At 48.4% G+C, this 16,420-nt stretch overlaps 1 protein-coding gene across 1 annotated transcript in view; it reads right to left on the bottom strand.

Annotated features, from left to right (window-relative positions):
* The window catches only part of LOC119176570 (neprilysin-1-like), an 88,806-nt gene that overhangs the window by 26,766 nt on the left and 45,620 nt on the right, over positions 1-16,420 (bottom strand). The window contains exons 3-5 of the mRNA XM_037427931.2: positions 6,589-6,660; positions 1,885-2,046; positions 746-829 (exon numbers count right to left, since the gene is read on the bottom strand). Of these exons, the coding sequence (XP_037283828.2) occupies positions 746-829; positions 1,885-2,046; positions 6,589-6,660 (318 nt within the window). The remainder of the gene's footprint in view (positions 1-745; positions 830-1,884; positions 2,047-6,588; positions 6,661-16,420) is intronic.

The following is a 16,420-nucleotide window of genomic DNA, read 5'->3' as shown; positions in this document are numbered from 1 at the left end:
CATTTCTGCACTAAAAGCAGTACTCTCAGTACTGGTGCGCCACTCCTGAGAAACCGTGTAAAGCGTATCGAGTTAACAGCCTGTTCGCATTGGGTGCTCACCGAAGCACAAATTCGCGATAAGCCCCGTCAAAGAAAGAAAGACTAAAACTTTATTAGAGTCCAATACACCACGTGACATCCAGTACACAATTCGCGGGTCGCGCGTGCGCTGTCGTACGCTGAAGAGCTCGCCGACAGTGGTCGAACGCCAACGCACATTTGGTATCGCCATAATGACAAATCAATACTAATAATGAAGTGTTTTCATTACGCGCAAAACGTACGCGCAATCTAAGCCTGTAAAGACTGTATACAAAATAGCATCAGAACCTATATTTGCGTATGACCCCCCCCCCCCCTTCCTTCTCCCTCTCTTTCTACACTCAGTGTCTCAAGGCTTAAATTTCCTTACGCACCAGACTGACCCGTTACGTTCGGTGGAACTGCGCGGAACAGTTCAGGAGCAGATTCGTAGACCTCATTTGTCGGAAGACTTAGAGCGGACCAAAGATTTCTTAACCTGATGGTACCTAGTAAAATTTCCATTCATTCGCTAATTAATCATCAATTAGTTTTAATGACTGAATTGCTTAATTCTTGGTGAAATACATTGTGGTGGAAACCAGCGTCTACCACAGGGAGTGGGCGCAGCGATACTAAGAAATGACATAGGCGACGCATTTCGTATCGACATGTTCACTTACTTGTGTTCATGCACGAGTTGTACAGCGCTTTCACTTTGCTCACTGCCGAAGTCCTGTTAAGAGTGGTCGGCTCTTCGAGAAGCTCTGAAAGGGAAGAAGCAGAAATGGTTACATATAGGTATGCAATACAGTAGACTTTTTAACAAGTCTTATGAAGGTGAGCATAGCGAATTCTAAACGAATATAACCACTGACAGCCTCAATACCGGTGATTCAAAGTGCGATGGTGAGTTGTGACGAGTAAATTAAATGTGGCACTACCAGTAATTTATCACAAAACGAATGCTCATGGCAATAATACGTGCTGTATAGCTAAAGAGTACATAGCAAATGAACAAATAAAGTAATAAGAACCCTGAAATGAATGCTTATACGCATCGTAATGAGTGTCGTAAGGGACAGATAATGAAGTTGTGTTCGGGTCCTTTTATTTTTCAAAAAGGGTGATGCACTATTATCGTCATCATCATCATCATCATCATCATCATCATCATCATCATCATCATCCTCATCATCATGAACCTGATCCTCATCACCATCATTTGTTATCATATTTACGCGTATACCTGTTAAAAGAAAGAAACGCAGTGTTGTAACTCACTGAGCCCGTTCAGTTGGAGAGTTATCCACTAATACGAGTGTATCGTCTAAATTTCTCGCTCAAGTACTACGGGCAACTTCTACGAGGTAATTTGAATTTAATGTGTTTCTTGTCAAAGATGCAGCATGGAGTAAACACTATACTTATTTATTATTATTCTTACTTTTTGCACAACGACGTTTTTCACTTGTTTCCTTTCAACACCGACCCTTCAGAAAAACGCCGATATGGGGGGAGGGGGGTAAGAACGGCTAAATGACGCAATATATATTTTCAGTCTCTGCATCTCAAGTACCTCATCAAATAAATAATAATAATAAACAGAATGCTAAAAGGAAGCCACCGTGTGCCCGGCGAAGTTGAACGACCCTGCGACGCGGTTGTGTATGTGTTGGCTGACCTCGCAATTTATGGCCGAGCGAGTGACACTCTCTCTGCGTCGTTCTTGAGTTTGTCTGACGCGTGTATTCGTTTCGGTCGTCGCCGTCATAGCGGCTGTCCGTAAACAAGGACGCGAATGGCACCAGGAGAGACGCACTCTTGAGCCGGACGAAGATGGTGTCCTGCATGCTGATGAGCACGTTGGTGTAATAGTGGTCGTCCGGCGCCGAGTGCTGGTGGACGAAGTTGCCGCACGCGAAGGCGTCGAAGTCCTCGCACGGGTCGCGGTGCATTTGGGCACGCTCCAAGATGGCCGCCGCTGCAAAGATTCGAGAGAGAAAAAAAAAACAACACAAAACGAGGTTAATACTCTAATCATCCAGTGACGATACCCAATCGTGTGAAAGGTCGACATGCATATATCCAATCTCCTAGCTTAAGCCTCGACAGGTGTCAGGTGGTTGACTGCAAACGTCTTTAAGCCAGAACCTACAAAAACTTGGTACTTCTTAACCGGAATGATGCCCTAAGACCACGTGTAAGTAATGTTATGATAGAGGAGCCAGCCTAGAGTAAGTTAGTCTGGGATTGCGAAATAGGTGAGAAGACAAGTCCTGTCCGCCCCTCCCCCTCTACACACACATTAGGTCAATTAAGGGCGTGTTGGACAGTCGCACTGACTATATAACTCAGACCTTCAACGCCAAACTTGGGTGATTTATCAAGTCCGGAGACAATCTCTTGACTGCCTCTGGCGCTGTCCGGACCCAGGCTTTAAATTGGCAGGTTATTCAATAATGTTTTTTTTTTCACTCAAGTGCTAGTGGGCGAGTCGGTAAATTTTCTAAACAAACATTTATACATTGCAGCGTGATTTCTAGCGGCCACGTACGTTTCAGAAGAATCGGTAATGTTCCCGCTCTGTGCATAACCGCATAGGAAGGTTTTTACGAATATCTCGATGGTTTTTTAGTCAAATGGACATGGTTGCGCAAGGCAGCATTTACACGTATAATAGGGCGACAGGAAAACTTGAAAAAGGAACATGGCAATATGTAATGTCTATGAAATTAGATAGCTAGTACTGTCACCACATCTGACGTTACACGAACATTATGGTCTATTACAAAAGTTAATATCTGAGGTCTGGCCTGGCTATATCCTAGAATACTTCAATGTCACGCAGTATGCTAAGGTTCAATTCCTGCTGGTGCACTGGCATTTAGTCTTTGCACTCGTCCGGTCAACGCTGCCTGTGGCAGCTTTTCCTTAACCCAAGTGCGTTCTCGCCGTTCCTGGGTAAAGATAGAATGTCTACCTGTGGCACATACCCGCGTACCAGTGGCGTGCACATACCCGCCCCTGGGTATGTTACACCATTCTTTGCAAAGTGTTTGACGACGTGAGCGACGATAATGTGACATTATTTATGTCACGACAAGCGAGTCGCATTTGTCTTGTCGAACCCTCTTACCCTCCCGTACTAATTTTGGTGCACCCCAAGCTAAGGGGGTGATCATGAAAGCACCCAGACATAAGCGACTAGATACGCAAATGGATGCCAAAAGTACTTGCAGTGCGCAAAGAAATGCTTCTCATTTGAAAGAAAAGATGCGGAGCGGGAATCCTATTCAATAGGCCGCATCAAGGTTCCGATAGCCTGTGCGCTCGAAAACAGTGACAAAGAACGTGTTCCATAGTTTATTCGCTGACGCAGCCGTCATAATCAACGCTGTCTTTCATGTCGATTCGGAAGGCGAAAAGATCGGTGAAAGCGACACTAAGTGGTTGCTTTGGCTATTCTGACAGGAATATTGGATTTTGTAAAGGGCAGTGGCAGGTGTTCCACGCGTGAGATAAGGACGGCTTTTTATTGCTGTTCATAAATAAAAAAAAACACTTATAGTGTTTCTCCGAGCTGCCTTTGAAAACAATCCTGCAAAAAAGCACAGACGTGAGCCAACTCAAATGATACCAGAGGTGGGCCGAACGACGCATCATCAGTGTGTCTGTGTCAGTAAGCCATCACTCTCTCCGTCCGTTAGCTCACGTTCGAGAGCTCCGGCACATGCGTACCGCTATAGCGACGGTTCTTTCTCTCAGTAAGGTTTCTTTTGTACTGTTTCAGTATTTCTTTTATTATTTTCGAATGCTTAGTTTATCCTCACTGTGTTTTCTAGAGCTCGAACATCGGTGTATTTATTCGTCTCCGTTTATTACCGCTGCGCTCGTACAGATTCGAAGAGGTATTCCAGTCACGCCATAAATGTTCCGAACCGCGATGCGTTGTTCTATTTCCGGTGACCACTTGCCGGAGGGCTTGCTTGTTCTAGGCGGCTCTTATCGATAGGAGGAAAGAACGGTGTCCCAGTTTGCGGAGATGGCGTAGAAAGGGTGGTTGAGATTAGAGAGAGAGAGAGAGAGAGAGAGAGAGAGAGAGAGAGAGAGAAAGAAAGAAAGAAAGAAAGAAAACGAAAGGACAACCAACCGAGGTCGCACTCCGGTGGGTGGCTGTGGAGGGTCATTGTATTAGAGAGGTCTATGTTTTTTTTTTTATTTAGAAAGGCGACCTCTCCCACCCCCCATGCCAACACCCCACTGTGGCTTGCTTCTTCTCTCCCTTTGACCAACCAAGAACATAGCCAAAACACAATGCATAAGATATGCGATGTGCGATATGTAGATATGTGATATGCGATGTGCGATGCGATGTGCGATGCGAGATATGCGATGTGCGATGCGAGATATGCGATGTGCGATGTGTAGATATGCGATATGTGATATGCGAAGGAACTCAATTTAGTGGGTGCCCATCAAGAAAAAAAAAGAATGAGTAACGGCTCCACCCCTCTATACTTTCCCGAATTGTCCGTAGAATGCCTCTTTGCGTGATACCGAATGTTTTTCGGTGTCAAAAAAAAGAGAGAGAAAAAGACAGTGAATGTGTTTTCTATTTATTGTGAAGCTTACTGACTAGGCCAAGAACGAGTTCTTCTCCAGACTTTGACACACTCTACAACACCCATTTGAAAAAAAATGAGGATTTTATGGTCACCCGTAAAAGAGGTTCATCTCCCCAATGTGACCCACGCATAGGGAAACCCATTGTTCGGAATCACCGAGTGAGATGTGTTCGTGTGCATATGCGTACGTGGGTCTCTGTGTGTGTCTAGGTGTGGTGTGTGTGCGTGTGTGTGAAACCAGACACCATGGTAGTTACCATCATAGTTATTGCGTGAATGTTTTCTCCGCCTATACCGCGTTATATTCCTTTATTCTCAAGGCGCTCTGCCGCAGCGCTTCGTCTTTTCGCATTCTCCGCTTTGCCTCTAGATGGCGCTACCTGTGAAACACGCTCCACGAGAGTGATATAACAAAAGGAACATTTGCGCTTGCGTTAAAAAATAGAGAAAGAGAGAGAGAGAGAGAGAATAAAAAGACAGAGAACTTGAAGAGGAAAATTAAAGTAGGAAGACCAACCAGCTGAGCGTGCGACTACGAAGACTTGAAATATCAAAGGACGAGGAAAGTGAACATTGAGCGCAAGCGCAGCAGGATTACGTTCTACGGAACAAGCAAACATTGTACGCATGCGCGGCCGGACTGCACATTAAGCATTTGGGGCACCGAACATTTGGGGAATATTTCTGCCACAGAACTACAATGATCATCTAGCCTACTCTCATTTCTTTTTTTTTTTGAAAACTGCCCCGCCGCGGTGGTTTTGTGGCCAAGGTACTCGGCTGCTGACCCGCAGGTCGCGGGTTCGAATCCCAGCGGTGGTGGCTTCATTTTTGATGGAGGCGAAGCTACTGTTGGCCCGTCTGCTCAGATTTGGGTGCACGTTAAAGAACCCCAGGTGGTCGAAATTTCCGGAGCCTTCCACTACGGTGTCTCTCATAATCGTATGGAGGTTTCGGGACGTGAAACCCCACGTATCCATCAATCAATTTCTTGAAAACTCTGCTCTGACCATCATTTACGAAGACTGCTGTGCCGGCGCATGACATTCGTAACCGTGCAGTGCCCGGACCGCGGTGGTAACGCGAGGTGGATGACGTTTATACTTTCCTGGCAGAAATTTTTCCCGAAATATTACTCGTTTTTTTTTAGAGTGTGCAATATCACATAAGAAAAAGGATGCGAGGTCAACCAATTTTTACGTGGTCTTCTACTCAGAACTAACGAAACAAACAAAAACGAAAAAAAAATTGGGCGCAGCTCAAGCTCCACCTTTAAACATTGAACGCCATAGCTATATTGTCCCTATAGTACTTGAACTATATTTAGTGCATACTTTTTATTGTGCGATGTTTTTCGACAAGTTTGTTTTGCGGATTACTACAATGTAATCGATAAAGTCGGAAGTGGCTTGCCTCAGTGAAGTTTTCGCATCGGAACTCGGTAAATTCGAAATTGATAACATAACGAAAAGCGATATATCTCAAAAAAAAGTGAAATGTTGGGCCAGTTGGTGCAGCATAATATGGAAATATACGAGCGCACAAGCTAGAATTATGAAGAAAGCACTTGACACTGCAGTTGTAATTTGAGCGTTTTTTCTGTCAAGAGCTTCCTTCCTTCTAACTTGTGCGCTCATATATTTCCTCATCATGCGATATATCTCTTTATCTGAGCCCATACCCGGCTTCTTGGGTGAGAAAAGCGGGAGAAAAATTGACTCAAGACTGAGGTACGGGAGAAGAGGCGTTTAAAAAGAGGGAAGTTCAAGATGATAACAACAGATGTTCATAATTTCTAAATTAAAAAAAAAACGGTCGTTACACCCGCGTATTCAGTTAAACTTCACCCCTCTCACCTTTTTTTTTTAACCTGTGTACGAAATGTTCCAAGCACTTACCCGCTCGAATGCATTCCGGGCTGTAACACGTATTCCTGGTTAAAGGTGGCGGTAGCTCCCATTGTGGTTCTTCTGAAAAAATGAAGTGAAAACGAAAGTTAAAATTACTTCGAAAGAGCTACGTGCAGACAACTATCATGACAAACATTGATTGATTGATTGATTGATTGATTTGTAGTGAAGCCTTGAAACGCTGCAGTGGGCCGTCCTCTCCAGCGCCTTCCTCTGGATCCTCCTATTCGGCTGTTTTCTGAAGAACGCTGCCCGTGATATGATTTGACTGCCGCTATCGCAGATTGTTGCATTTATTTATTTAGTTAGTTAGTTACTTAGTTAGTTAGTTAGTTGGTTGGTTAGTGAGTGAGTGAGTGAGTGAGTGAGTGAGTGAGTGAGCAAGTGGTGATTTAAAAATCTCAGTTCTTTTTTTAAGAGTGCGTTATTATGTCTCTGTGTACGCTGCTTCTTCCAGAATCATGCCCCACAAACAAGCCCATCAAAAGCTATTAAGCAAGATTTCTGGGGTTATCATTAAAAAGTGAATCAGAAAGTTTTCTGGGGATCTGCATCGTAGCTTTTAATAAAACCATCGCCCCAAACACTCCGAACAATTGGTTAACGAGCGAAAGCTGAAACGTGCGGCCGCGATGTTTAGCAGTGCATGGGTTCAGCCCGACATGACTTTTCACGATTGAAGAATTTCGCAATTATTGTTTACATGTCCGTGCTTCTTAATGAGGTTACGCACACGTGTGGCATGGGTTTACCGCAGTGTTTATCTCACATACCACCCACTGTGCCTCGCATGATCACGGTCATGGAGGAGTGTAATGAGCGGTTAAGTGTGTTTTGCAATGCGTTAATCACAGTGGTTGTTCTCGAACCACGGGCGGTGACAGACGCCGCCGCCGAAACCAGTGTGCCGCTGGAGAAACTCCCGCCGAAAGCGGCCGTTTTTCACGGCGAAAACGCTCCCGCAATCACCACGCTTCTATTTATAGTATACCGGGAATAGCGGGATACCGGGTGTACCGTGATAGCGGGATCGAAGTGCGCACGCGCAGATACGTACGTTACCCGTACAGCTTACCGTATGCGCGCTATTTTACAGATTTAACGTTACCGTGTTAACATAGGTGTACGTAGTGTACGTAAAACATGGCGGCGCTCTCCGACTCCCGCTTCGCTGCGATATTGGCGTATAGTTGTTGAAAGATTTACTTTGTTCGCCACAAACAACTGTTTAAAGTGGCTTCGCTTGCTTTCGGTTAGCTTCGACGACCGCGTATCACCGATAACTTGGCATAGTTTTTGAGATAATTTCCAATTTCTAACGTGTCTTGGCCTAACTGCAAGATCGATGTAAACATGAATGTTTTCGCGTTTGGTGCGTGGTTAATTACTTTTATTATTACTAAAGTAAGCTTGTAACAACGCTTCGCCCGTTGACACAGGCATATATTCTCGTTTTCTGTTCATTTTCACTGTTCTTACTTCTCAGCCCTCCGATAGATGGCGCCACTATCACTGCTGCGGCATGTAAACCACGCAAACGCTACCCCGCTAAACTATAAGACGTTGTCCGCACTAAACTGTAAGACGCTGTTCACGATAATGCAATTCTTAACCTTTGCTACCACGCTAACGGTAAACTATAACTGCCCATTGGCGCCGCGAAGCAGCGTCGTTGCAAGCGTTTGACATGGCGACCTAACTAGGTGGCGTGGTTTGCAAATGCCGCCCGCGACCGGCGCTTGCATTCCCGTTAGCGATGTAGGGCGTCTTGGAAGGCTGATGGATCATTGGTGTGCGCAGTTGCTGCCAAATGTCGGCCTCCCGTTATGGTTTCGGCTCGGACTGCACCTACTCGGTATTTGCGAGCTCTCTCATGTTTCCACTGTCAGCGCTGTTCCAGAGTTGTCCGTGGCATACCCATGTGAAAGGTTTCAGTAGACACTGATACGCGCGCTTGGCCCCACGGCTGCGACGAAACGGACGACGTCACAACGCAGCGAATGGCGCGGAGAACTTGGGTGCGACGCTGCGAACGATACAACTGATAACACAGCCAATGAGGACCGCTCGTGACACCACTGCCAAGCATTTTAAGGGGCGAAGCTCCTTATAGCGGCACCCGTTCGTCTCGCGTAGTATGTAACCATTCTTACGCTTTGACCTGCAAACATTTTGACCTCCAAGGTGGTGCCGGTGAGAGATTCCTTCTGTTCGTTGTTAAACAACAAAAAATAGTGTTGAATGTACATGCCAATAGCTGATAATGGAGTATGAGAGACAGGAGCATTCGGCTTTTAGTTAACGTGCACGCTGCGATCCCCATTAGCAGCCATTGCATGTACATTGAGCACTATCTGAAGGGAAAGGGTTGCTACGTTATACCCGATGGGTGTAACCACCTTAGTTCTAGAAAGGTTTAGCGAGCGTTGAGCCGCAGTGCCATGATTTTCTTAAGATAGAGAAAGGAAGAGAAAAGTGAGCCCCGTTATTGTCTGCTTCAGTGAGCGACACCGCCGCAGGGCTCACAAGGGATGGGGGTGAGAAGGGATAAAAAGGGTAAAAGTAAAGGTGTAGAAAAGAGGAAGAAGAAGCAACAACAAACTGAGGGGATAGGAGAGACAGGAAAGATGGAAGCACGGTCACTGGAGTCCGAGGACGGGGTACACTTGCGAGAGATGTCGGCGTCTGTAGATGGCGTAGAGCAGGTCCAGTAGGTCAGAGCTACACTGTCGTCGAAGGTCGTCGGTGACAGGAGGTGACGTAGGGCCAGCCCAGTCGGCCAGAGCTACAATGACGCCGAAGGCCGCGAGCGCGCGGAGCACGCGGGCGCACAACCGGTCGGCACGGAATCCAGCGAGCGAGTCCGCAGTGCCATGAATACAATGAACTAGTATATATCATGAGTGAACTCGAGGTAGTTAAATGTGGGAAGTAGGTACGAAGTGCAAGCCGTAAGAAAGTAAAAGCCGAATTCTCCTGTCTCTCATTTCCCATGCAGCCATTGGCATGTACATTGAGCTCTATCTGCCAGGAAAAGGTTGCTACGTTATACTCGCTGGGCGTAACCTCCTTGGTTTTAGAAAGGTTTAGCGAGTGTTGGGCCGCAGTGCCATGAATACAGTGAACTAGTATATACCATGAACTCGAGGTGGTTAAAGGTGGGAAGTAGACCCGAAGCGCAAGCTATTAGAAAGTGTGCGTGTGCCACCTCTCGTTTAGTCCTTGGAATGTCCGCTGGATGGCGGTGTTTCTATATGGGGAATATATGATGAAAAGATGCGAGATGGTGGTACTTGGAGTGTTGAATAGATGGACGAACGGACACACAGACAGATGCATGAATGGACGCAACAACGGACGCAGGGGCGGATGCATGGACGAACGTAGGAACGGACGCACGCACGGACGGGTGGATGGACGCATGGACGGTCGCACAGACGGAAGGAAGCAAGAACGAATGGACGGACGAATGCTTCACCCCACCCTCCATCATTCACTGCGTGGATATGCTGCCAACTTTTTTTTTTTCGTCTCCCGTTGTAATGTACAGCTTTCGCTGCAAAAACTATCACCTATACTTACACGCGATTGTCCACGGAATAAAGCCGCGAAACATTTGCATGACAAGCTCGATAGGATCAGAACCTTCATATCACCACTGAAAAGAAATAAGAAAACTAAAATAGAACACAATAACAGAATTAAGAAGCTTTTCTCAAAAGAAAGTGTCCTAAAGAGAAAGAATTATCTTGATTTATGACACCTGTGAAACCCACCCCGAAATCGAGGTTCATTTTGAAGGTAAGACCGATCGGCTGTGGTTCACGGGTGTTCTCGCGGCCAGCATTCGGTAAAAAAACGGTTTATGGAGATCAAGCTGCACGTCCGCAGCAGCCGTTCAACGTGTTCCATTTTCACCTCGGGACAGCTTTAAGCTCTCCCATAGTAGAGTACCCTGTGCTCTAAATCGTTACCCCCTTTTTCTAACTCCCCCCCCTCCCTTACGCAGACTGTATTTTGCGGTCGCATTTGGTACCTTTCTCACGTCGTGCAACCATCTTTAAGTATCGTGCGATCACTGCAGTCTGCTTTGTGTTCCTTTTTTTTTTTTTTGGTCAGGCGGCACTGAGTTGGTCTCTCGCGCGGCACTGGGACAGCAGCGTTCTCAGGGAGGCTTTGCTTTCCCTTCAGTGTCCATACGCTGTCGGCTGCTGGCACTGCGCTTCCTTTTGCGCCTAGTGCAAGGGGAGGAATCTCCCGCACGAACGCTTGCATATTACTTTCTGGGTACTCACCTTCGGCATTTGATGCCTAATGTGCGACTTAACAGGGGGCCGCAGTCAATAACACTTCCTGCGTTTTATGCAACAACTGTTGCATTTTTTCGCCATGTCAAGTCGAGCTGTCCTGGCATAGATGTTTTGAATAACCACATAGTTGAGACAACTGCTGCTTTGTTGCTTCCGTTGGTCCCGCCAGCCCGCCATGCTCGCTCTAGACGGGTGTCTTGGAGCACCTTAACGGCTTCTTTTCTGCCTGGACACCTCCGGGACTTCATGTGGCGCCTGGGATAGGGTGTGCTTCCAACTCTCGACGGCCTCAAAAGGTGGAGAATAGTCCAGTCAGCAACATGTCCGAACTGCTCCCTTCGGGAAACAAGTCAGCATTTTCTGAGGCATTGTGTCATTGCTCGTCTTTTTGGAGAGCCGTACATACCGGATTTCACTGCCTCAGAGTAAATCGCTTCGTTTCTTCTGGGCGTTGTTCGCGAGGCCGCTTCGCTTGTCTTCTCATTGTTGCTGGCATTTTCTGCCTCTGGCGCAACCGCTGCGAGGCGGTTGCAGCGGGCCGCCGCCGCCGCGCGCTCTACCAACACCACCTAGACTTTTTTTCGAAAAAAAAGTCTAGGTGGTGTTGGCTCTACCCGATCCTAGAACGATTGTACTCTGAGCTGCTGTCTGTTTTGTGGGAGGAGCTCTCCTTCGTCGGTGACGAGGAATTTCTTCGGCACTGGTCTTGCCCTTTTGTGTCGGTCTATGACGGACGAGTGAAACTTGTCTTTCGGCCGGCCTGGTATTGGTAGGCTGAAATGGCATGCCAACATGTAAATATGCAAGATGTATATATTTATGTTTTATTTGTATCTCTTGTTTACCTTGAAGTATTTTTTGTGGTTGTGTTTGTGTGAACCATCGAATGTACATGTTCTTTCAACGTCATCTCAAATCCATGTTCATGCAAATGACGTCTGTTTTGTCATCATCGTTAGAGTATGTCTAAGAAGGAAATGTTCTGTCGAGTGTTATAGACGTTTGTGGAAATAAACTTTTTCTAAATATAGCGTGACCAGTCCGGTGTTCGCAATCTCGTAACAAGAGCCCTTGCTTTCCCTTGCTTTCGCGCTGCCTGGTAGCGTTGTCTTCGTTAGCGTCTCAGGGCGTCCCTGGGCTGGCGGACGCCCGTAATGGCAAGCCAGCTCCCGAAGAAGGCACTAGCCTTCGACGTAGTCGTCCCCGAGGGGACTAGTCCCGAAGACGTCGTTGACGCGACGTCTTCAATAGTAGGAATCGAAGAAGTGTACTGCGTTCAGCACTTTGGAGGCCGGAACTACCAAGTTACCGTCAACAGTGAGGCCGCACTGGCCCAAATCGTAGACGCGTCGCACCTTATCATCCGAGGAGAGTGCGTCGCAATCGTACCCCTGGGACCCCAAGTGACCCAAATGACCATCCTGTTCCTGCCGTGCCGCGTACCCAGCGAAGTCCTCGCACAAGCACTCTCTCCCTACGGGAAGGTGCTGCACATCACCAGAGGACTCATGGGATCGCGCCCAACCGTGACCACTGGGACGCGATACGTCCGCATGTAAATGAAGGCTTCGTCACCGGTGCCCAACTACCTGAAGGTCGCGGGCCATCGAGTAACCTGTGACTATAAAGGCATCCAGCGAGTGTGCCGTCGATGTGGAGACAGTGGGCACTTCCGCATGAACTGCACAGCTCCGTTTTGTGGAAGGGGCGGCGTTTACGACCACGACGGGAAAGGCTGCTCGCTGCCGTGTCGCCGTTGTGGGGACCCGCATGCCACCGTGGCCTGCACCATCAGGCCATCGTATTCCGAGGCGACATCCAAGGTTTTCCCTCCACTTCAACCAGGAACGCCATCTAAGAACAAGTGCGACGATTCGTCAACGCGAGCCGCGGTAACCGACCACGACCAAGGTGCGCCAATCGCGACGCTGCACCAGACGCCCACTGCGTCCCCAACGATTCCGGACCTGGTAATACCTCCAGGTACTGAAAACTTAAGTTCCCCGCGTCCCGTGGCCATTTCTGAGGAATCGCAGGCCAAGCCCTCGTCAGACGAAGCGCCTCGTGAGGACGGCGTCTCGGATGGAAATATTGCATCTGATGCTCCTCGCGTTGCTGCTCTGTCGACAACAAGTTCAGGTGTCATCGAGGAGTCTACATCTCAAGGGGAGGCGGCTGGAGTGAGACGCTGTGTGGACGTGTTTCGGATGAGCTCCGGCCCGGTGACCGACTATCGGCGGACGCGCTTTTTTCTGGACTTGCTGTCAGTGAGCTCGTCTGCAGGAGGTTGCCCTGTACCTACGGACACCACTCGATTAGGCAAGTTTGTCCCCGTTTTTGGAGTTTCCAAGATTTTCCTATCAACCCCACGGTGGCAAGGCTAGGCCTAAACCTAGGCCAAGCCTGGCCTGGGCCGCGTCGCCCGGCGTCTGACTTGCGCCCGGTGACCGTGGGCCTTGTTGGGCTGAAGATGGAATACTACGTCGAAGGGGAGACTATAACACCCGAATATTTTGAAGCGGGAGAGTGGGCTCCAGTGCTGAAGGCACAGGACCGATTTGAGAAGATTCAGCGTGGCGACAACGCCAAGAGTAAGCCTTGCGAGACGCAGGCCGGCAGCGACGGGCGCAAGACGCACGGAGCGCAGCAAGTCAAGCGGGGGAAAGCGCCGGTATGGAAGAAACGCGGACCGTTTCTCAAGTTGCCAGCCACGGATTTCAAGATTGTGTACAGGCCCCAGAACTGGGACTTGAGTGTTGTGACAGCGAGAGAACTAGGATGTGCACTGAGAGCAGCAGCGTGTCTAACGAGTGCGATTGCCGCGGAAGAAGACATTGTGCGGGTTAATGGCACAAACAACACGTTGACGGTGAGCACACCGTGCATAAATCGCAGTGGGGCATATGCGACTGTGAAGACGCTCAAGCTGGGTGATCATGACCTGCCGGTTTCGGCGTTCGTGGCGCCGTTGGAGAACTCCGTGCGGGGAGTGATTTACAATGCTTATGATGGATGCCCAGTGGAAGAAGTTCGGGCGGGATTCCTGAAAAAGAATGAAGGCATAGACATTCTGGATGCGAGACCTCTGGGAAAGTCAAAGGCGATTCAGATTACGTTCGGGGGAAAACGCATACCCCGGCAGATTACTTACCGGAACTGTCTGTACGCTGTGATCCCGTACAGAAATTTAGTCGAGACCTGCTACAACTGCAGACGAGTTGGACATCGAGCGGACGTTTGCTATCGCCCGAAGAGCAACCTATGTCACCGTTGCGGGAAGGACCATCCTGCCCCGCCAGAAGGAGAGCCACCTACGTGCACGCCGGACTGCATCGTGTGCCATGGTGTGCATCACACAGGGAGCCGGAACTGCAAGTTTCGCCTGTCTCGCAAGCCACCGACAGGCCGGCAGCAGAGCATCGAAAGAGAGAGCGAAGCTGGCAACGATAAGCGGTCCTCGAGGGCCACGGAGCGGTCACCGAGGGGTAAAGAAGGCAGAAGCAAAAGCAGGGACCGGTCGAGTTCCTTCCCGCCATTGCCAGGGTGCGGGGGCGGTCAAGATGGTGGACGAGCATCCAGTACCAACAGCTGCGCACGCGACACCAACAAAAAAGTGAGCTTGTCAAGCACGGCCTCCCAGAACGAAACCGCTCGAGAGAGGGAGTAAGCAGCGCTGGTTCAGCGACAGGGAGACTTTATTAAAAGAGTGGAAAACAGAATTGCAGAGATGGAACGCGCACTTAGAAACGACCAACGGCAGGGGACACAGGCACCAGCAGTGCAAGGCCTACAGAAAGCGACGCAAGAGGCGTCTGCTCGCGTACAGGAGAGTGCAGCTATGGAAGTGGAGAATCGGGGGACAGTGAAGAGACCACTGCCGGGGGATGAGGTAGCTAACACAAAACGAGTAGCCGAAACGTCACCAGTAGACATGCCACAGCCTGTTTTTAAGGTCATTAGTCTTAAGTCGGATGTAACAACACTTGCGGATAAAGTAGGCAAACAAGGGAAAAGACAGGATAGGTTGGAGGCTCGAGTCGAAAAGATCGAAGCCAGATTAGACACAATAGAGGAGCGTCTCGGCATGCTCTCCACTGAATTGAGGGATTCCCAAACCCAGGTCATGGGCATGTTTCAGCAGCTTCATACTCTATTAGAGGCAAGACTGCCTCCCGTGGGTGGCCAAGTGCCATTAGTCAACCTGGTGCCTCATCATGGCGCCTCGCCAGCAAATTGAGGTTTGGCAGTGGAACTGCAGGGGCTTTCGTCAAAAGCGGGGTAACCTGCAGTTGCACGTACAAAATCTGGACAGTAAACCAGACATAATAGCCTTACAGGAGGCTAGTGGTTCCGTAAAATTGCCTGGATTTAAGGCATTTACAGCGCCAGGAATTGATTCAAGGGGCGTATCACGCGTCTTCACAGCCGTGCTAGTCCATCGCAACATCACTGCCATTCAGCATTCCGTAGATAGCAGCAGGGAAGACTATGCCTTGCTTGAGATTTTGCCTAAATGAAAGTATGAGAAGAGTCTGTTTTTACTTAATGTGTATAGTTCTCCAAAAGATAAAGGATTGGGCTTGCCACAACTCCTGATTCAAACTCAACGGTTAGCAGCTCGCGCTCCGCTTATAGTGGTAGTAGATTTCAATGCGCCTCACCCGGAGTCGGGTTATATTCGAGCCAGCCCAAAGGGCAATCGGCTTTGGCAAGTTGCCCGGGATCTGCGATGAACGCTGTTAAACAATCTACAAGATCATACGAGGATAGGCAACAGCATAAGCATGGATACTACCCCAGACCTTACGTTCTTTAGAGGCATCAGTAATGCAAAGTGGATTAACACGGGGCAAGCCCTAGGAAGTGATCACTATATCCTTTCCACGACGTTTAGTGCTGCGAAGCATAAAGACAAAGTGAGGGGGCATAGAATTACAGATTGGGACAGATTTAGGAAAAGCAGAGCAGACACTGTAAATGGGAAAATTAATGACCTGAATGCATGGGTACAGGCGCTCAAGGAGGATGTAAATATTACCACGGTAGAAGTGCCAGTCAAGCAGGAGGAGTTTACCGCTGACTCGAGACTATTACACATGTGGGAAGCGCACGCGAGTCTCTTGAGAATGTGGAAGAAGCAAAAGCATAATGGCGTCCTTCGCAGTAGGACTGCCAAGTTATAACGTAAAATAGAAGATTATACAATTGAGTTGCAAGCCAAGCAGTGGGGCCAGATTTGTGATCGCATGAATGGACAGTGTGGATGAAAAAAGACATGGCACTGTTAAGGCATCTTTTGGATCCGGCAGCAAAAAAAAAAAAACGGCGCAACGGGGACAAATGACTCGGTTAATGCATCAATATAAAGGCACAATTGGAGAGTATATACAGGAACTCCGGAATCGGTACATAACTGATGGAGTAGACGGTTGCTTAGCACACTACTCGAGGGTGGAAAACTCAGACCTAGATGAAGAGTTCACAATTGCGGAGGTGGAGTTTGCCATGGG

The sequence above is a fragment of the Rhipicephalus microplus genome, chromosome 3 (genome assembly GCF_043290135.1).
Source record: "Rhipicephalus microplus isolate Deutch F79 chromosome 3, USDA_Rmic, whole genome shotgun sequence".
NCBI classification, from domain to species: Eukaryota; Metazoa; Arthropoda; class Arachnida; order Ixodida; family Ixodidae; genus Rhipicephalus; species Rhipicephalus microplus.
This window is presented reverse-complemented; position numbering and strand designations above follow the sequence as displayed.